The 22,350-nt window shown below is 39.9% G+C and overlaps 1 protein-coding gene across 1 annotated transcript in view; it reads right to left on the bottom strand.

Moving 5' to 3' along the window:
- Positions 1–22,350, bottom strand: part of grk3 (G protein-coupled receptor kinase 3) — a 101,339-nt gene that overhangs the window by 14,730 nt on the left and 64,259 nt on the right. The window contains exons 12-16 of the mRNA XM_050052600.1: positions 22,197–22,291; positions 17,343–17,450; positions 8,567–8,633; positions 2,657–2,757; positions 2,175–2,241 (exon numbers count right to left, since the gene is read on the bottom strand). Of these exons, the coding sequence (XP_049908557.1) occupies positions 2,175–2,241; positions 2,657–2,757; positions 8,567–8,633; positions 17,343–17,450; positions 22,197–22,291 (438 nt within the window). The remainder of the gene's footprint in view (positions 1–2,174; positions 2,242–2,656; positions 2,758–8,566; positions 8,634–17,342; positions 17,451–22,196; positions 22,292–22,350) is intronic.

The raw sequence follows: 22,350 nt of genomic DNA, 5'->3' as shown, positions 1-22,350 counted from the left end.
GACGCAAAACCATCACAAATTTGTGTGTCTGGCTCCTATGTAGGCGAGGTGACGGGGCTATTTGCATATCTGTGCCCAGGGGCCCATTGTCACATTATCCGCCCATGGCTGCAGCAGACTTTATCAACACTGGAGTCTACAGAACTGTGCCCACATTGTAGAAGCAGCTTTTGATCATGTTGTTATTGTGCTTATTGATCTGAACAAGTTTCTAGCTGCTTTGTGAACCTCCTGTCAATATAAAGTTAGACTGTTGTGGTGTTATTTGGGCGTGAAAGTCTAAATTTAAAGGGCCAAACCAGAGTTTTTCTCTTTAGCAGCAAATCATATGTATTTGGGCTGTCACCTTTCCAAAAAAAAAAATTCAACAAATGGGAACTATGAGTAAGAACTCAATTGTTTTAATTACTACAAATCTACACACAAGACGTTTGACTCTTATGTTCGACAGAGGTTAAATTTTGTTGGAATGAAAATGGAGTTCGGGATATTTTAAATGTCTAACAACGTCACAATGTTAATGTCACATAATGTGGACATTAACATTGTGCTGTTTTGCAGATGTTGGGTTTTGTTCTCAAACCTTAACTGAATGTCGTTATTCTCCTTCAGTCATGCCGTCGGTCTCTTTATATATTTGACTTCTTTTATATCGCTCTGTGTTTCTATATGCTGTTTGCTTATTATATTGCTCTTTGTTTTGTAGAGTTTACTTATCATAGCGACCTGTGTTTCTCTTTTTATTGAATCGTACTCACATATTGCTTTGTGTTTTTTTCTACTGATGCTTCCTGCTTGCTCTCTGTCCCTCTGCTGCTGTAATGTTAATGTTTCCCTGCTGTGGACGAATAAAGGATTATCTTATCTTACTTCAAGGTGATGTTGGCATGAGGCGTTTGGAAGACCTTGGATTGTGGTTATTTAAAGACAGGGTGAAGTAAAATCACTGAACTATACAGTGCTGCATTGTGGAGTTAAACTGTCTTTCACCATTTCTGTGTCCAGGATCTTTTGGGTGGGGTTAAAAGCCTGCTCCATGATGTAGTTGTGCCCCGCCCTTACAATATCTGAGAACGAGAGCTGTTGAGTTTTGCTGATGTTTGAAAAAAATGATTGAAAATGACCATTCTGTGTCACACTGAAAAGAATGAGGTTGATTTTTGGGGCAGGTCAAGTGTTCTCTGGCTCTGGCAGTCCAATACAGCTGCAAGATGTAGCATCCATTGTTGTGCTACAGTTAAAAGAGGGTGCAGCTGTCCTGCAAGTGGGCGTGGCTTCAACATATTCAGCAGACATGGTTTTGAAACATAATTTTACACTTGGCGACTTTTTTTGATCATTCAAATTTGGCTGGGTGCTTAATAACGTGACGACGTTACACATATTTATTTTTGCTTTAACAACACAACTTAAAACCAACAAAACATCAGTGTCATCTGTCTTCAGCGCTCTACGCTGATGTTGGCATTTGACGTTGTCCTTCTTTGGTCCTGCACCCACAACACTGGACGTTGAGATGTGCGTATCTTTTGTACTGATTTTGATTAGACGTACTGACATTGAATTTTGGTCACCCGACGTCACAACCTAAATTCAAACAACTATCAACATTATATAACGCAAGTGGCCAGCTGGTTAATTTAGTTTTTTCAATATGCTTTTTGACCCTTTTGTGAATATAAACCAGGACAAAACATTCAATACCTGTGTTGTTTGGGGCTTGAATGTTTGAATTTTAAGGGACAATAGAGTTTTTTTTTTTTTTTTTACAAATCTGATCTCTTTATCTACAAATCCTGCATGGCGGGGCTGTTCTTGTTTCAAAAGATGAAGTTGAAAGAATAAAATAAACCTTTACTTGGCGTAAAGCGGTGGGGATAGAGCGATATCAAGACGCATCAGCAAGATACAGTAAATAAAGAGACAGTAACAAAAGCAAAATATGTCAGAAATATGAGCACTAAAATGTATATTGTTTGTATTAATTCAAACGTAGGCTAATACTAAAGTAAACAGAGGAAACAGGGGCCTTTAGACTTGTTGCATCACTCAAAGCAGTTGCATCTTTAAAAGGCCGACACCAGAACTACACAGGTTCAATAAGGAAATGTTGAAAAAAAGCTGCAGCACAAAGAACAAAAAGAGGATTCATGCAGGAGTCGACGCTCACTCACCTTCTGGAGGTACACCTGCTGCCAGTCAATGCCTTTGAAAAACTGATGTTCCTTCACCTCTGGGGCTCTGTGAGAGAAAAGGGTTTGTCACACACAGGTGTTAGTTTCCATCTGCACACTAGGTGGCAGTGTTTGCCACATTAATCCCCTCCGACAAACACTCCTAATCCTGCTATTTAACCATGTGCACACCCTGTGCAGACACTGATCCATCACTCCACTTTAGTCATAAGCTGATGCGAAACGACAGCGCTGATGAAATTAGTGATGAACTCGGCTTCTGTCGGATCACTTGCGTCCGTCTCTATCTGTCTTCACCGGGCCGCAAACTGCACCGCCCAGTGTCTCCGGCCTTAATGAGCACATCTACCAAAATCTATCAGACTGATGAATTCATTTGCACGCCTGTGGACACAGACGCTGATATGGCACGAAGGTTAATGTGAATTTTAGTGTGTGTGTGTGTGTGTTGGGTGTCGTACCCTCGGCCCTGACAGCCGAGCCTCTTGGATACGTCTCTCTGCAGCAGCCCCTCCAGCAGGTCTTTGAGCTCTGCAGTGAAAGAGTCTGGCAGCTCCACATTCTGCGAGAGGAAAGGAGGGAAGGAGGGAAGGAGGGAAGAAAGAAGGAAGGAGGGGGAGAAAGTGAGAATGGGGTGTTTGAAAATAGACTGACATCATTTGCACCTACAGCACAGGGGTTTGCAAAGAAGTCTGACACGCTCGGTCTCCTCCTCAGACAAAAATGCTCCTGCATATTTTAAATGGTTGACTTTTTTAGTCTGTGTGTCCAATGATGGAGGAATGTGAAAGATATGTGGACTGTGCGACATAAAAATCGCTATTATTTTTCTTTTTCACTTCTATATGGGGGATAAACCACGCTCTAAATATGGAACTACACTTCCCATAATGAGGAGGCTTTGCTGGATGTAACGTCACCACACTTAGCTACAGCTTCAGCTCCGTATTTGAGCTTATATTTTTTTTTACAATTGAATAAATTAGCACCATTAAAAGTATGCTGAATTATCTATTAGCAGCTCCTGTTTGCAGTGTACCCATGGATGTATGGATTAGTATTACTGGATTACTTTGATACTGAAGAAAACTTAAAAACGTGACATTTCTCAGGCAGGTTCTGCAGTCATGAGGAGCACCTTCTTGCTAAGAGAGCAAATTTGGACGCAAGCTGCAGCAATCAGGAACTTGAACGTAACTAAAATGCCTCCATCAGCTGTGACTCACAGTCGCTGCTGATGTTGTTGACCATGTTAAACTTCAGAATTGAGTGAGAGCGCTGCAGCCAGCAGCCGCCAAACAGGCTGCATTGTAAACACTCAGGGCATGTTTGCACCATCAGAGTATATTCAAAGCATGCAGCCCGAGGCGGTGTTATGTAGTGGTTTTCAATGAGAGTTAGACATTTTGCTCGCTGTTTTTGTTTTGCTAAGGAACCTTGCGCTTTTCCACTCTATGCAAATACTTTTGCAAGAGTGCCATGGGCGCCTTGAGTCGAAAAAACTTCAACCCAGAGCAGGAAAAGCGCTCAACCTCATTGGTGATCGTAAGTGCTATATCGTAGGCGACTGGACTTGCTTGAGTTTCTTGAAGACGTCTCACCTCTCGTCCAAGAGACTTCTTCAGTTCTAACCAAGTTAAAACTGAAGAAGCCTCTTGGACCAGCTGGTGGTACTCCTTGTGATTTCTCCTCTGTCCAACGGTCTCACACACCCAAACGGACCTCAGTTTCCCTGTGACCAATGTCTGGTTTGGGAACAGCCTCTCACCCTCATCAAGAGCTCAGCAAGTCCCCTCTGCCTGTCCGCTTTTAATGCAGATTGTAGAGTACAGATTTGTGACACCTTTGTAACACCTAGCAAAAATTAAAGAAACACTGGAACAAGCTGCCAAAAGCACTCTAATCGAGACAGGCTTCAACAACAAGGGGTAACATGGTGCACCAAATGTTTTACAACATGCTGTCTGATTGGTGTCTTCAAGTGCTTGTTTTTGCCACTGACAGGCCCAGATTGTCATTATGAGAGTCTGACAACTTCTGGAAAGGATCCCAACAGAGATAGACCTTGTTCTTAAAGAGAAAGATCCTTTTTGTTTAACCAGAAACAGCCCTGTAATCGCTATCATCAAACCCACCAGGCTCCATTTAAATAATCAGCTATTTTATTGTTGTAAAACACACTTTATTTAAAGTCGACAGAGACAAAATAAAACTCACAAAAGTTGTCTTTGTTTGTCTTTCCACTGTTCCAACAATCCCCAACTTTCGTTTGGTTGAAATAAACCTGCAATTCCCCCAGTTAGATGGGAAAATAAGATGGCTTTATACACGCTAAAATTACTGTTTATTTGAATGGAGTCTGGTGTTAGGCAATGGCGGTTTCAGGGCTGTTTCTGGTTGAACAAAAAGGATCTTGCTCTTTAAAAAGGGTCTGTCTCTGTAGGGATCCTTTCCATAATGTTTCTGACACTTTAAGTGGATGTACAATGACAGTGCAAATATCCCGGTTTCAAAAATTGTTGCTCCCATTAGTCACTTAGATGCAAAAAACATGGGAAATAGGATCCAGTTTTAAAAAAAGAACCCTTTAAACTTTCGCCACACAGCTTAAAAGCCTCTGCTTTAGCACAGGTCAGCCTCCGCCTTTTTATTTTCTTGCTGACGAGCTTTACGTTCTGCTTCGTGGAGACGTTTCCGAGTGCAGAAGTGCCAGCTATCAGGTTCTGCTCCATCCCTCCCTCCCTCCATCCATCTCTTCCTGTCTTGGCTGCTCAGTTCTTCACTGCCGTGTTTATGTAATGAGCCCATTCATCATGTTTAATAAACACAAAGACATATAGAGCAGTATTTTTAGCCCGGTCGGGGCTGAATCGCAGCCTTTCCCCCTCCTCTCTATCTCTCTCTCTCACACAGACACACACACACACGCACAGACGAGGATTAAGGGGATAAACCAGATTAAGTGGCTGGATTAAAATCCTAATCTGGATTTATTGTGATATGAAAGATCATACTTTCTCTGTTTAAAGGTCCTGCTCAGCCAAACAGCGTCTCCGTTTGTGTGTGTGTGTGTGTGTGTGTGGGAGGGGAGCAGTTCCCCTTCTCTGCTGCTTCATGTCCCGACAAAACACATAAACGGACACAGAGATTTGGACGTGATGGACAACTGCTGCCGCCGCTGGCACGGGCAGAGCGAAGAGTAGCTGAAGCTGCGCCGCAGAAAAAAATTCACTCCACAGTTTGTCATTGTAAACTTGTCTGTGCTCAAACACAACACGTCGCCTTTGCAGGGCTCTGGCTTGGATGTGAAGAGGAGGAGGAGGAGAAAAGAAGGAGTGGGTGAGAGCAGATATGTGACTGGGTGGGCTCAATAGACACCATTCATCTGGAGTGTTTGCTGAATCTGACCCATGACATCAAATGGCTCGGCAGTGTATTCCTCTAACGGACAATGACACACTCAATACACCGCGTCATTTCCACTCAGCATTGTGTCTCAGACCTTTAGAAACGCAGGGTCAGGAGGGCTGGATTATCTAATATCCAGCCTCAAGACTTTTTTTTGGCGCAGACTGAAACGTGCCAGTGGGACAGAGCATCTAAATATTACCTGAGCTTTAAAAACCTGATGATGCCAACTTCTGGAACTTGTACGTTCAGTCAGAAACAAAAGAGATTCAGTTTATTATTAAGTGAGACAAAAAAAAGGTTCAAATCCTCACGTTTGAGAAGTTAAACCAAGCAGAAGTTTGGCATTTTTGCTTAGAAAACTGCAAATATGATTATTTGCAGCTCTGAAAACATGATACTTTACCATCATATCTCTCAAAAACTCTCTCTCTGCAGGTAACAACTATATCTGTTAGCGATAAATCTGCTGATCATTTTCTCTATGAATCAATTGTTTTGTCTTTAAAAGTGTGAAAACTGCGCGCTGTAATTTGTCCCAGCCCAAGGTGACGTCTCCAAATGTCTTCGTGTGTCTGACCAATGATCCAAAAACCAAGGATATTCATTTTAACTGTCATATCAGACCAAAAAAAGCCAAAAATTCCTACATTTAGAAGTTGGAGCCAGCAAACACTTGGCATCTAAACTACAAAAACAATATTTTGACTATAAAATTAGTTGCAGATTAATGTTCTGTTGATTGACTGGTCAATTAATCGACTAATTGTTGCAACACATCCACGCACTAACTGCAGTGTCTCCAGACAGTGTTGCAGTGACACCAGTAGGATCTTATTTCTGTAGTGCTGTCCATCATTTGCATCAGTACAAACACTGCACTCATTAAGGTAACTGCTGAGCTCTGGGAAAGCGGCGACGTCACAAGAGTGAAACAAACACGACAAGCAGACAGGTTGTGAACACATTCCCTCAGGGTGAGACGTTATTTATGTGGAGGACAAAACAAACAGTAAAAACCTTTCTGTTTCTGCACGTCCAGGCTGCAACTCTTGTTTTAACATCCATAAGTCGCAGTGTCGTAACAAGCTGGAGACGGACTGAGTGATTTCAGCGGCTGTAATGACGACTGATAAGCTGACTCAAGAGTTGTAGTGGACATGTTGCAATTTAAAGATCCTCTTCAGACAGAAATACTCTGCTCTGAATAATAATGTGCATCTAATTTGCTTTTTACTTCCACAAAAATCAATCTACTTCTCCTCCATCATGAAAAATCTACTCTCTGTTTCAAAAGTTTAACAGCTAGACACAACAGTTATCATCTATTTCACAAACCAGCACAGAAATCATCTTATGTTAGGGTTCGCATGTGATTCATGAAACTTGACTGTTGATAAATACGGCGGCTAAAAACATCCTGCCCTGATATATTCTGGGTTTACAGGCCTCGTCCTTGAAGTTTATGACATGGAGAGAAGTAATACGGCTGAGAAGAGGAACTTCTCTAAGCTAGTAACGGAAACGCAGACATCCCAGGTCCAATACGACCAACTCATTCTGTCTGAAAGCCGAAAAAGTGGCATCAAAGGAAATCAGAAAATGGAGTACAGAAAGAAATCACTGCTGAGGTTATTATTTAATGTATAAATCCATGATATGTACCAACCTATGGCCTACATGTATTAACCATATACATGTTCCGACCTAGATGTGAAGCAACTGCAGTCACATGACACATTGTTTGGGTTAAACATGAGCATGTTACAGTCCTGGAGGATTATTAATGTGCACCTCCTCCTGTACTGCCTTAATATGCACATTCAGCACATCCAATGCATCAAAACATTGTTTTCTAGTTGGAGCCGCGCCTCGTTTTCAAACTGTATGGTTTGACTAAAATGAACAATGACAGCAATATAGTCCACGATGAGCAGCGCTAAAATCAACCTGCGTAGTTGTCCCTCCATTGTGACATTAGAAAGTGTCACATTTATCTTGCAAGTGTACTCTTCTTCAACGTTTGCTTTACTTCCTGGATTTTTCCCACATGGAAATTCTGACCAATCATGAGCGGCTTTCTCACACAAGGCATTTGATCTGGTCCTCTTGTAAATGCTGCCGTGAGAACACGAACCAAATCTAGGCAATTATACAACTTTGGAACAACATGAGTCTCTGATTCAGACCAAAGGAGACGACTCTAGGGCTGAAAGCAGCCTCAAGGTGAGCTCAGGGAAACTTTCCACCTGATGAATGTGGAAACAAACTGCACAAAATCATTCTGTGCAGTGAAGCTCAACATATTTTGAGTGGGAGGGGCTTTAAATTTAATTAAAAATACACAGATTTAAAGCAGATGAAACTGTAATGCCTTCTGCATTTCTCAGCTTCCTTATTTCTTTATTTCTCTTTAACCACAGATCCTCAACTCTCTGAGCAAACCTGCGCTGGATGTGGCTATAAATCCATTTGACCTGGGGGGGTGTACTTTAACTTTCCAGCTTGGCTGTTCGCTCAGTTTATCTAAGCCGGGTTTCTGTCATATGCCTCATCTCCTGCGTCTTCCCATGACACAGCAAAGTAAACACACAGCTGAGTGTTGGATGGCAGCAGGCGCAGAGACTAAAAGATGACCCAAAAACAAAGACATTTATCTCTGTCAGCTCGGAGACACGCTGTCGGCACATTTCACACAGGTACATCTGACTCCTCTGACTTGGCGTGCATCAGCTGTGTGTTCACATGCAGCACTGTGTGCATAGGGATATACACATCTGTGTGCAGTTGGTATTACTGTAAGGTAAACACGGGCCAAACCCATGTGTTCAGGGTTAAATAAAGACTCCTATGTGCTCCACTGTGTGTGTTGACACAAAGACTCCTTGTAATATGTGCATCTGCCATCATGTGCACCTTTTGTCACCGCACAGAGCTCTAGGAAACATGTACATGTGTCTTACCATGGTGAGCGTCATGCGGTCAATCTCATGTTTGTCTTTGGTCTTGTGCTGTCTGAAGGGACTGTGCCTGAGCGGGAGAGAAGAGACAGACAGACAGATGATGAGAAAACAAATGTTTGAGGAAGTACTCAGATACTTTCAGGATTTCACAGGCTCTTTGGAGGGTTTGTGCTTGAAATGTTTGATTTCACGGCAGCTTTTCTAAAAAACTGAGACGTATTTTAAAACGTTTTTAGGCATTTTTCTGCAGTGAAATGTGGGAGCAGGTGGAATTTTTTTTTTTTACCTGTGTTGTATTCTTTATTTCTCTCTTTTTTTGTTTGTTTTCTTATTAGTTTACCTTGTCCTCTTTTACTTTTATTGTAAGTCTCCATCTTATTTTATAGATTCTCTTTTGGCTGTTTATATGTCCCTGTACTTGTCTCAACTTGTTCTATTATCACCTTATTATAATAATAATATAATAATAATAATGATACATTGGAAAGGGTGAACATAATAAGCTACACAATAGATTAAAAAAAATAAAAAAGGGATGTTGTTCGGTGTTTTTGTGCAATGAACCTGCAGGAAAAAGGAAAAATTCCAAAAAATAGTTGCAATTTATTGTTATTATTATGAGAGTAAAAAAACCCAAACTGTTCTATGTAGGGTTGGGAACCGGATTCGGTTCTTTTTGGAACCGAATCCAAAGTTCCAGTTCCGGCACCAGTTCCATCACATTTGGAGTAACGGTTCCTGAAAACGGTTCCTAGATTGTAAAAAAAACAAAACGTCACATGCATTTCCATTAGAGTGCGGCACAGGCCGCATATTTCTGTCCGAACCCGAACCGAGCCCGACATTATTTAATTACTAAAGCACTGAGTTTGTGTCACACAGTTGTCATGGTTACAGGCTATTTAACAGGCCAGGCGTGCGCCGTGGGTGCTCAGCGGAGAGGGAGACCTCCGTGTTTGAGACGGGAGCGGGCGACGGGAGCGGGCGGCGGGAGGTCCGACACTTCCAGCGAGAGGAGAGGGAGAAATATAACAAAATAAGATAAAATAGGANTGAATATAATGTAGGAATCGGTAAGAGGAATCGGAATCGTTAAAATCCTAACGAGTCCCAACCCTAGTTCTATGTGACTTTTACCACACTAACATTTTCACTAACCTGCCTATTTAATCTAACTCACCTTGACTCTTTCTGCACCTGCAGTAGATTTGAATACAACAGCCTCTGTCTTGGTGATTTGTCTTGTCTGCTGTCAACAGCTTGAAGCCATTCTCAGGGTGTGTTTTTCAGGTGAAAAATGTGTTTGTCAATCAAATCTTTTTGTTTGTGTTCTACCACAATGTTGCACAAGGTGCAAACAGTCTACCCCCCCCTCCCCCCTCCCCCACATGCTTTCATTTCAGAGAACTGCCTTACAGAGGCTTTAGTAGGGTTGAGCTAAATACCTGGATGTGCTTTTTACAAGTTGGATTATCATCCAGGTAAAATATGTCAATATCCGTACTTGTGTTCAGCTCTTTATCCTGTGATCAAAAATGATCTAAAGCTCAGTCCTGAGGCTATTTACATATTCTTTTTAAATAAATAATAAATACAGCAACTTCTGATCACCCCATATCAATTTCAGGCTTAAATAACAACTTCCTGTTACGTCCCACCTGCTTCTGGTTTAAACTCCGCCCATTCTGAGTACAGATGTGGATACAGAGGATTTATTTGGTTCAACAGATACACAAGCTGTAAAGTCGCAAACATTCACAAGGAGTGTTTAAATTTGCGTTAATTGTTACGATCTTGACGTAGTAGCATACTGGAGGGGCTGCTTTGGTGAAATAAAGTATGAATACCACACTATAGACTCACAAGTCAGTCTTTAGACGCTTTGCTTAACTAAAGACTGATGTCTTTCTCCCTGATTTTGTGTTTAGATGGGTGGATACAATTTCAGAGTTTTAAAAAACTCCCTACGTTGCAGAACCAATAGTAAATCCACAGCGCGGTCCTTCGGTGGCTCGCTGAACTCTTGTGCTCGTAAACATAGTCCGACTGCGTTAAAAGTTTTAAACAGTCGCTGTAAGTCCTTCATTTCCACAATCTTGTGGACTGAGCACACGTTTGATAAAACAGAGTTAAATCTCTCGGCATCCATTTTCAAGCTCTCTGTGTGTTTGTTTCCTTGCGGACGAGAAAAGGGGGAGCGCACATTTCTGGGAGGGCGTGTCCTTTAAAAAAATGCAAGAGGCGCTGCTTTGTTGCCGGCCGTTTTCTCCGGTGTGTTAAACACACTTTAGAAAGGAGTGTCCCCAGACTATCAGAAGGCGGAGATCTCTGATTGTCTGGTGGCGAGACTAGCCACACTGTAAAAATGCTTTGCTCCAAGTAAAAGTCCTGCATTAATAAAGTTCCTTCAGTAAAAGTACGTAAGTATAATCACTTAAAAGAAGGACAAGAACTTTGTTGGTTTGTTGAGCCCTTATATGGACTTTATGGAAACTCAGGATTTTGAATAATTTGAAGCTTTCTGCAAATTATGTACTGCTGTGATTATAATCTGATGTTACTATTCATTTTATTTATTTACGTACTTTTATTTTTATTATTTTAATTACTTATTTATTTATTTTTCATTTTGTTCTTGCCAGGGTTGGGGATATTGTACTTATTTTGACTGTTGAAATGTTACTGTTCGCATTTAATGTTACAAGAAGAAAAAACGTTAAAAAATAAAAAAGATTGTTTAAAAAAAAAAATCAATCAATCAGCTAATTGTTTCAGCTGTTTTTAATTTATAAGAAAATACACTATTTTATAAACCCCTCATTTGTTTTGTGTGTAAAAATTTTTATTTATTAAGTAAGTAAAGCTATCAGATAAATGTAATGCAGCAGAAGCAGGAAGTGGCATCAAAAGAAAAGATTCAAGTAAAGCACAAGTAGCTTAAATGTGTACTTGTGTAGTACTTGAGTAAATGTACTTGGGTTACATTCCACCATTTGTAAACAGAAGGGAGGAGGAGGAGAGGTGAAGGAGGGCACAAAGAGAAGGAGAACAAGAAAAACCAAGAATAACTCAGACACACACTGACAATCACACCTCACACACTTTAACATCACTGGCTCAAACTGAAGCAGCGCGCTCATAAATATTCCGACACCATAAATTAAGACATGGTCATTTGAGACGACCCAGATCTTAACTCTTCCTCTAATTATCCACCTGCACGTTGGAGTGCTGACTCGGAGATTTGAGACTGTTCATGCATGATGGCGGTGATGTGGCTACACTTCCTGCACTGTTCATTCAACCTGCATGTAATCGTCCTCCAATTAACGCTGTGAGTCGACACTTTAACCTCACAGTCGCTGCTTCCTTTCACAGCCACTACGCTGCAGCCGAATCAGTAACTAAGTGTCAGTGTTCACTGTCATCTTCTGTGACATCGACCTGATTTGAATCATCAGTTTACGATCAGTCGTTTCTGTTTCTGTCGTGACTAACTGGCAAAATACGATAGCAGTTTGTTTGCGTCTTCAGTTTTGCTCACAGACTGAAGTTTCCCCAAAGGTGTCAGTGCTTGTGCAATATTTACAAGTACTTATTGTTTTGTGTGACTTAATTGTGTTCGTCTATTAAACCATTCTGTGGTAAGAACCATTACATCTCCCACAATGAGCCTACACACCCGTGTCTATTTGACTGTGTAACATGACCCATGAGGACCCACCCAAGTCTTTACAAAACAAAACAAAAAATACCCATACTGGTTCCAGCACTAATATTTGTTTTAAGAAACAATAGGAAGTGCTGCACTGGGTCAAGACGTCAGGTAAGTGACAAAAAAATCAGGTGCTCTTCACAGATAGGGCAAAACGACTGGTCAGCTTACTCCGTAGGAAAGTCCATGAAGACCCTTCATTCTTTATTAGTGTACACCCTGATGAAGACTCTAAACAAGTTGCCTACCCGTACCACGGACGTCATTGCCTTAAACCCTGTTTAGAGTTTTGGAAAGGGGTCTTTATTTTTTTAATTGGCATGAGAATTTTGGCATGAGAACTTTACAACTTATTGACTGTGGGGGAAAGTGCCTCAGCATTCTCCACAAGTGAACATCCTCTGTTACAACTGCTGATTCCTGACAGAACGGCTCGAAGCAAACAGTTTGGGGATGTCGATCATGCCGATGATCACATCTCACAGACTGGTACCTCCTCGTGAACAGATGACATTTATCAGGTTGAAACAAGCAATATAAGACGAGTTGTGTAGCTAAGAGAAAAGAGGAACTTTAAGTCTTTAAAAAGGGATTTAATAAGTTTTTCAATCAGGATCCTTCATTCTGTGGCACTCTCCAAAAAGGTAAAAGGCCCCCAGATTCGGTACATAAGAGGAAAATAAAAAGTGTTATGGGCATTAAAGTCCTGTCTAGTTAAATCATTTTCTCTCGATGTAAAGATGATTATAGTCAGTATTCACATCATTGAGAAAATCTAAGCAATTCTCAGTGTGAATGGCTCAAATATTCTGAACTCAAATACATTCAAGAACTGCCAACTGTCCATGAACCTGCCAAGTTGCAGTTACAGTTTGCATCTACACTTCACACATCTTCCCCCCGGCAGCACAGCAGATCTATACAAACAGCACAGTGTCAAGATGTACACCCAAGATTAGTGTCACCATTTCAGTATCTGACCAAATGTCTCCCCTTCTGCTCCTGAGTTAAGACGTTGAGTAATGGCCAGGAAAGTGTTTCTGCAGAACATTATGAAATCACAGTGAAGTTGTTTGTGTGGGATTTTGTCATAATTAGTGTATAAATTATTGAATTATCGCCAAAAACATGTTTTGTGAAGTCACAGTGCCACATTCTAATTCTTGAGTCCAAGTGGACGTTTGTGCCAAATTTGAGGAAATTCCCTCAAGGCTTTCTTGAGATATTTTGTTTAAGAGAATGAGATAGATGCAAGGTCACAGTGACCTTAACGTTTGACCAGCAAAATCAAATCAGTTCATCCTTGACTCAACATGGACATTTGTGCCAAATTTGCAGAAATTCCCATAAGGTGTTCTTGTTATGAGATATCGTGTTCACGAAACAGACAAGGTCACAGTGACCTTCACTTCTGACAACCAAAATGTCATAATTTCATCATAGAGTCCAGGTATACATTTGTGCCAAATAAAAAACAAAAACAAAAAACTCCTCAAACCTCAACGCATTCTTGAAATACTGCGTTTACAACAATGACACAGATGAGGTCACAGTGACCTTGACGTTCAACTACTAAAATCTAATCAATTTATCTTTGAGTCCAAGTGGATGTTTGTGCCAAATTAAAAAAAAAATCCTTTACAGTTTTCTTGAGATACTGTGTTTGTTAAAATGCCATGGGCTAGGTCAAAGTGACATTGACCTTTAACCACCAAATTCAATTCGGTTCATCGTTGAGTCCAAGTGGACGTTTGTGCTTAATCCCCCCCCCCCCCCCCCGTCTAAAACAAGACTGATTAAATTCTGACGGTCCTTGTTTCCACTGACTGACACTCCTTCCAACTTCAATTACGGAAGATAAAGAATTTTTTCCAGTTTTTCATTAAGTCAGAAGAGTTTAAGTGAAGCTGTTAAGGAGCAGTTTGTTCCTCTGAATGCTGAAGAAGCAGCAGAGTGGCTCAATTGGACAATTTAAAGGGGGATGAAAGAATTCAAGCTGGAAAGATTTTCAGACAAACACATTCTGATCCAGCAGGCAGCCCTCGAGTAAGCTCTCTGCATCTGAAGCCAACATATCAAGCAAACATATTTACGAGACAGAACGGCATCTCCGTCCAAGATGCAAAGAGCGCCGTACTCCACTTAGTGAGGGTGATCAAATGACAACTGGCAGGCTTAATGGGAGAGTAGCAGCTTCCAAACTACATCTTCAATGAGTCTAATTGTTCAGCCGGAGCCAAACGACATCAAAATCCACTGCTGGAGACCGGAAGGATGTTGATCAATAAATCCAAGTATGAATTTTATGGAGGCAAACAGAGAGCTTATTTCAGGAGAGCAAAAAGGAAAGAGGGCTGTTCTGAAGACGGAATTAATTCTGCAGATGCTCGTTGAGTTGTCTGGATAAAGGTTCATTTTCCAGCAGTAACTCTAAAGATGCACTAGAGCTCCATCAGGAGTGCTGACCTCACATGACTCAAACTCTGCAGTCTACAGACCTCAGCTTCACCTCCCTGGGAACACTTGGAGACACACTGTAAAGATCATAAGACGCCGTATGGGCTGCTTTACACAAATTTGAATTTAGAGGTTCATACCGTACCGTCACGGGCTGGTGCACGCAGCCGCATGCTGAATACACTGGGTCTTATTCATGAAACGTGAGCTGAACGAATTTGTGTGTATTTCTGCATTCATCAACCTGTTAGTAGCTCTGATCTTTGCGCAGGTACGAACAAATTCCGGCGTCTCTCTCTGCTCACACCAGGCAGTTGGTGAATCCAAATCTGGCAGAAAGGTGGAGGGAGGCGGTGTTGTTTTCTTACTTGTTGTTAAACTTAACGGTGGGTTACTGCCTACATCAAACTGCCTGGATTAAGATGTTTGAATAGTGGTTTCATTTCACAACAGAGACAAAGAATGCCGAAGCTGAGGGCAAACTGACAGAGAGGTCTCTGCGATGATGCAAGCACTGCACTGTCCCATATTTGGGGGGATGGCGGGTTATTAAAGACGTTTCTGAAAAAACTTTTCTGCTGCCGCGGCTCTGATTTGTTAAGTTCCAAAATGCTTTCGCTGGTCTAGGTACCACTATTTACAAGAAGGCGTCTGGGTGCGTTAAAGCTTTGACTGACGCCTCCATACCTGCTGCACCTGCCTTTGACTGCCTGTTTAAACTCTCTTGATGCCACTGACGCAGGAGTGGGTGCTGTCCTCCATCCAGAAGGGGATGATGGTGTGGAGCATCCTGTTTGGTATTTCTAAAAGAAATTTAATCGACATCAAGGTGTAGTCCACTATTGAAAAAGAGGCTCTTGCATTTGTAACTGCCGCACACCAACATTTGCTGATGGTAGCAACATGCTAACACACATTCAGCTGCATGACCCAGATGTGCCGATTGCAGGGATGATGTTTGTTTGGGTGCTTTGAATGTTTGGCCACGGAGGAACTAACAGTGACACTTTTACTTCCTCTAATGCGCAACTTATATTTTTTATTATTCTATGTATTTTGTGTTTTCACTTTCATATCATAGGAGATGCTTCTAGTTTTATAGCATGTTGTGACCTGTCGTCTTTTGGGAAACTGTTTGTTCAGTGTTTGAAATGTTCCTTATTTGTACCAAAGCTGCCAGCGGGCAAAATGTTCCCTCAGTCCCCAGCAGGAGGATTCTGTCTGTCTCTGACACCTGCACTACTGTCTGTTCAAAATAAATAAAAAGAAACACATCCTTCAGCATGTGTTTTCCCCTGTAGTACCAAACTGACACTAAACCATGACTCTTAAACAAGGGTATAAACCAAACCGTGACTTTGTATACTGTCACAACGCGACTGTTTATATTGTGATAAAGTAATTAAAGACAACTTGAACCAACATGTCACATAACACAGTGTACTGTTTGTGTAAACCTAACAGTTTGTGGAGGACGTGTTTCTTGTCAGTGAAGTGACTGTGTGCAGCCTGCAGATGGAAACTTCAGGTTACCATGATAACCCCGGTTCTCTGAGGTATCTCACTATGGGAATGCCTTCAGGCGTGACCGATCACCATCACCTTCACTGGCGCACTCGGCCCTGAGTGTGGGTTCATGTTAACTGTGTATAGCCTGCCTGTGTGCTAGCCCAAGGGGAGGGCTTGTGGTGTTGACCAGTGTGGGTCGAGGTGTTATGGGCCTCGGGGCATGCAATTCAGGAGCATGCCACATCTCCCATAGTGAGATACCAAGCGAGGTTTAGGTTACCAGGGTAACCCTTGTTCTCTGATAACCGAGTGACGTATCTCACAACACTGCCCTACTTGCATATGTGGGGTGCATGGAAGAAATACGCTTGACAGTGACAGGTGGGATGTTGTCTGTAGTTACAAGAATAATTAACTTGAAACTGCAGGTGTGAACACAGCAATCACACTCAGGTGCGCACCAAAACAACCGGACCGAGACCTTATTGAAGAGGTGGTCTCAGTCTGGTTACAAACAAACTCTGGTGTGGTTCGTTTATGGTGAGAACGTGTTCCGACCTCGATCTGATAGCCTGCTGACTGAATTGTATACAGTATCAAGAAAGGCAGCTCCAGCTGGAATAGTCCTGAGTGTGAGCTAAAACCTTATTTTCCTGCAAGAAAAAATATATTTAACTGTTTATAACAGAATTAATGAAACTAAAATTAGCTTTGGGATTCATAATTTTGGACCTGAGTGTTAAAACATGTCCGTCCGTCTCTGCAGCAGCCAACCTTTCACCAAAGACCGACACACTCTTCCTCTTTAAAGTGCTCAAACACACCGATCCAAACATCAATGGAAGGACACGTCACACACACTCTTCTCTCTCGATTCCTGACCTACTGGGCCCGGACCTCTGGCATTTACACACTCCAGATCAAACAAACACACACACACAGGCTCGCGCACAAACAAGATCAAACACACACCAAACGGTGGAGAAGGTGGAGAGCTGATTCAAAGAGATTTAACTCTGAAGAGGGTTTGAAAGCAGACAGGAAGTGAAGAGCACAGGAAAAAGGAGAAGAGGATGAGATAGCTGGAGTGGTTACCCTCGGAGGAGTTTGAAGAGCATGCAGCCTAAAGAGAACCAGTCGGCGCTGCTGTCGTACGCCGTCCCCTTCTGAAGAACCTCCGGAGCCATGTAGCCATGAGTGCCCCTGTGACAAACACACAGCACAGCTTCATGTCAGACACACACTTATAGAAGCCTATTTCTGCCATTAAAGAAAAAATTAAATGACAACTTAGCTTTATGATGAAGAAAAAACATCTTGTTGGCCATTACACTTAGAAATGAGAAATTCTCTTCAAGAAATGTATGGCTTGTCTCGAGATCATGACTTCATGTCTCAAAGGGATATAACATCTCAAAATAATGACATGCATAGCTCTAAATAATTATTCAGTAACTGTAATGCTGACGTAATATTGTATAATAATGACCTTGTGCCTCGAAAACAAGACATAATTTCTCAGAATAATGACTTAGTATCTAAAAAAAAAGTTACTAAATGATAACTTGCTTATCTCTAAATTATGACTTAATATCTATAGTAACGACATATCTCAAATTAATGACTTGGAATCTAAAAAATTAAACAATGATTATATGCTTATCTCAAGTTATGACTTGCCAATCTCAAAATAATGACTTAGTATCTAAAAAATCTAAAAAAAAAAAAGAAAAAAAGAAAAAAAAATCACAAAAAGACGACTTGCTTATCTTGAAATTATAAATAACTATCTAAAAATAATGGCAAATGTCAAAATGATGATTTGCTCATCTCTAGTGACTTAGTAGCTTAAATAATTCATGCAATGATCATTTACTTTACTTAGAAATTATGACTTGCTTATCTCAAAATTATAACTTCGCATCTAGCGAATTAAAAATAAAAAAAAGATAACTTGCTTTTCTCGAAAACATAAATTACTTTCTCAAAATAATGACTTACTTTGTTTGAAATTTTATATATGTATATATATATATATATATATATAGTGTCTCCTAATAATGACATTATCTTATATTCTATATAAAGATGACTTATCTGGAAATAATGATTTAATATCTATAATGACAAAATATCTAGAAATAATGACTAAGTGTCTAAAAAATAAAGAAAATATTGATGATTTGTTATCTTAAAATAATTTGCTTATCTTGCATATCTTGAAAATTGATATATCTATAATTAAGAATCTCTAAATCATGACTTAGTATCTCAAAAAAAATTCACAAAATGATTTTTGCTTATCTATCGTATGTCAAAATAAAGACATAACTTATCAAAATAATGACTTAGTATCTCAAAAAAAAAAAAAAAAAACTATTACAAAATAATGATAATATCTTGAAATTATAAATTATTATCTCAAAATAATTATTTGCTCATCTCAAAACGATCTCCAAATTATGACTTAGTGTCTCAAAATAATTAAAATATCTTAAAATAATGACTTATCTGGAAATAATGATTTAATATCTATAATGACATAATATCTATGAACAGCAGCAGTCTTACCTAAAAACTTAAAAACATTTCTCATATTGATGATTTGCTTATCTCGAAAAAATCAAGAAGTATTTATAAAAATTCACAAAATCATAATCTGCTGATCTCAAAATAAGGACTTGGTATTTTAAATAAATGACTTGCTTTTCTTGAAATATGAATCACTATCACAAAATAACGACTTGCTCATCTGGAAATAATGACTTAATATCTATAAGAATGTCGTAATATCTCAAAATGACTCAGTATGTCAAAAAAATTCAGAAATGATCATTTGCTTATCTATAAAGTATGAATTTACTTTCTCAAATATGACTTGCATATCTTGAAATAATTACTTAGCATCTCAAAAATAAAAAATAAACTTCCTGAAAATAATTACTTACTTATTTAAATATAATAACTTGGTGTCCCAAAACAACGACTTAGTACTTAAACATAATAACTTTGTACTGCAAAACAACCATGTCTCAAAAAATGGCTTAGTATCCCATCATAATGACATGGTATCTCATAATAATGAGTATCTCAACTAATGGCTTATTATCAAAAAGCAGTGACATAATATCTCAAAATAATGACATACTCGTCTCAAAATTATGACTCAGTGTCTCCAAATAATGACAACATATCAAAAGTATGTGTTGCTTATCTGGAAATCATGACATAATATCTATAGATCATAACTTAGTATGTCAAAATAATGACCTGCGTATCTTGAAATATTAATATCTACAATAGCGCATCTTAAAATAATGACTTAGCATCTCAAAAGTAAGAGAAAAAAAACTTCCATAAAATAATGACGTGCTTATCTGAAAATAAAGACTTAGTATCTTAACATAGAGACTTTATTTTGAGACATTTTCTTAAAATAATGACTTAACATTTTAAAATAATGACAAACTTGTTCAAAATAATTACTTTCTTATCTTGAAAACATCATTAAGTATCTCCCCAAAGTGACTTAGTTTCTCAGAAATTGGCCTCGTATCCCAACATAATGACACACCACCTCAAAATAATGAGAAACGCATATATTATGAAATACCAGCTCATTATTTTGTGAAAGTATCTCATCATAATGAGGTTTTTCTTCATCACATTGGAGGATATGTGCTTCCACTGCAGCTCTACACATTCGGGCAGGATTAATATTTGAGGAGAAGGTGGGTAATGAAATATTTTCCCTCGTCTCTCGTTATAACGGTTGTTGTTCCGCACGGCATTTTAGCTTCTGGTAAATTACTGGAGCTGCTGCTGTATTACAGAAAGATGCTGCAGGAGAAACACGTGACCTGCATCACCAGCAGGCTCACTGATTATTATTATATTTTTCTTTCTTGTCCCATTAACAAAACCATAAAATCAAACCTTTTAAAGTCCCGTATCAACAAACATCTAATTGATCATCAGGTCTGACAACACAGCTGCATGCATATATCTCTATAAACAAACAGGACATTAAGCAAAGAAAATCAATGACATCACTGTGAGGAAAACCATCTCTCAAGATGGATATCAGAGGCAAGTGCATTAAAAATTAAGTGCAGCACAATAAACGTCTCCCATCTTTCAGGATGTTTTCAGCATCATTATGTGCATTTGCAACACATCCTTCCAAAGTAAAGCAACATTTAAGAAACACTGGATTAATCAATATGAATAATTTAATCAGAACCACAGAGAGCTGCAAACTGTGTAAATATTTCCTTCTGAATGTAGATTAGGATGATTTCATTTGTCAGAGAGGAACATGTTCATCGGTACAGCTACACAAAAACACGCCTGACCCATTGGATGAAGTCTTAAAATCTTTACTTTTCCATTCATGGTACAAGTGGACTGATAATATTGAGTAGTCAGCTAAATCTTTTTTTCCTTCGTCAAACTCAGCCCTGAGCGAAATTACAAAATGACCATAACATTACCCAAAGAACAGTTTAAAGACAGTCATAATTACTGGTTCAATTACTGTTTAAAAGTTTGTAATTTCCTGCCCCAAAAGTCAGATGTGTGAGACGACGACTCTAAATGTTTGAATGGTTTTTGGTGTTTTTATGCTGTAGAAAGTCCCGACAAATTACAGCATAAACCTCTTCAAGACTGCAGAGGGATCAAAGAAAATAAAGCCTCCACTAAAATAGCATCTTTAGTCTTGTGTGTGATTTATCCTGGCTTCATATGAGCAGAGGAAAAGTCCACTAGCCACTAGGCTAATTTATACAATGTAAAATGCCATAGGCTTGTGCTAATAACGTTAGCATGTTATATTTGTTTGGAAAACGTGTTTAGTATAAGACAGTTGTTTTCTCAGTGAACCTTGTGAGTTGTAATGGAGCCAAATTATGTACCGTTACCTTTGTTAAATGTTGCTGTTGTCCCTGGTTTTATATGAGCAGAGGAAAAGTCTGCTAGCCACTAAGCTAATTTATACAATGTAAAATGCCTTAGGCTTGTGCTAATAACGTTAGCATGTTGTATTTGTTGGGAAAATGTGTCCAGATAAAGACAAGTGTTTGTCTGTGAATGCTGCGAGTTATAGGGAAGCTGATTTGTGTACTTGTAACTGCAGAGTGACACAGACACACCACTACACAAGTATAAATGCTCACAACGGCAGGGGCGTGATGAGTGTGACTATCGTTGGTTCTACAACACTGATTGTCTCTCCTTTAAGCAGGACGGAGAAACACCATGCACCAAAGACGACAGCAAAACCCAAGAGACGAACATCCTGAGCTAAAATGAAAACAAGTTCTCATAACTTCAGTAAATAAAATAAATAAACAGCCTCATTCTGCCTTTAACTGTTGTTTACGGAGAGCGGTGTTTCGCTGTTGTTTTGCTCAGCCTCTGCTCTCACACAGGAGCTCAGCTGCATTATTAAAATGGCATTTTATTTCCCTGTCGTATCGGCAAATTGTTCATTTCAGGCTGATGCTAATATTTCATTTCAAAGCCTTTATCTGCTGATGATGTACCGATGTTACCGTGCATCCCTAAAAACCAGACTAACTCAATATTCAGAGCCCAGTTGCACCCTTGTGGTTCAATCAAGGGTCTCTAAGGCTTGTCTGGACTGTAAAACAAATTCAAAATCGAAGTTCACACAGCATTCTCCCGTGTCATGAGACACTGGGGACACTGACCCATTACATTCCTCTTGTTTAGAAATGTAACTAATACAAGTGTGTGTCTGAAGTGTCTGATTTATGCTGTTTTTATCTCTGTAAAGTCGTTATGATCGAAGGAAAGAAGAAAAACATCAGTGTAACAGCTGATTACAAACTTTTCAACAGCACCGTTGGGATCAAAATCAGTGACCAGTCTTTAAATCACCTCACCTCCCCCTGGAGCAGTAAATCCTTTAACACAGGTACTTACACACTGGCGTGGGGCTTCTTCTTGGAGAAGTCGCAGGCCAGGCCGAGGTCGGAGATACGAACATGACCGTGCTCATCCAACAGGATATTAGCTGGCTGAAGGGAGGACACACACATGGGCAGAGACACAGGGAGGAGGGATAGAGAGGGTGATA

Source organism: Epinephelus moara, chromosome 9, assembly GCF_006386435.1.
Source record: "Epinephelus moara isolate mb chromosome 9, YSFRI_EMoa_1.0, whole genome shotgun sequence".
NCBI classification, from domain to species: Eukaryota; Metazoa; Chordata; class Actinopteri; order Perciformes; family Serranidae; genus Epinephelus; species Epinephelus moara.
The sequence above is the reverse complement of the archived record's forward strand: the minus strand, read 5'-3'. Positions and strand labels throughout refer to the sequence as shown.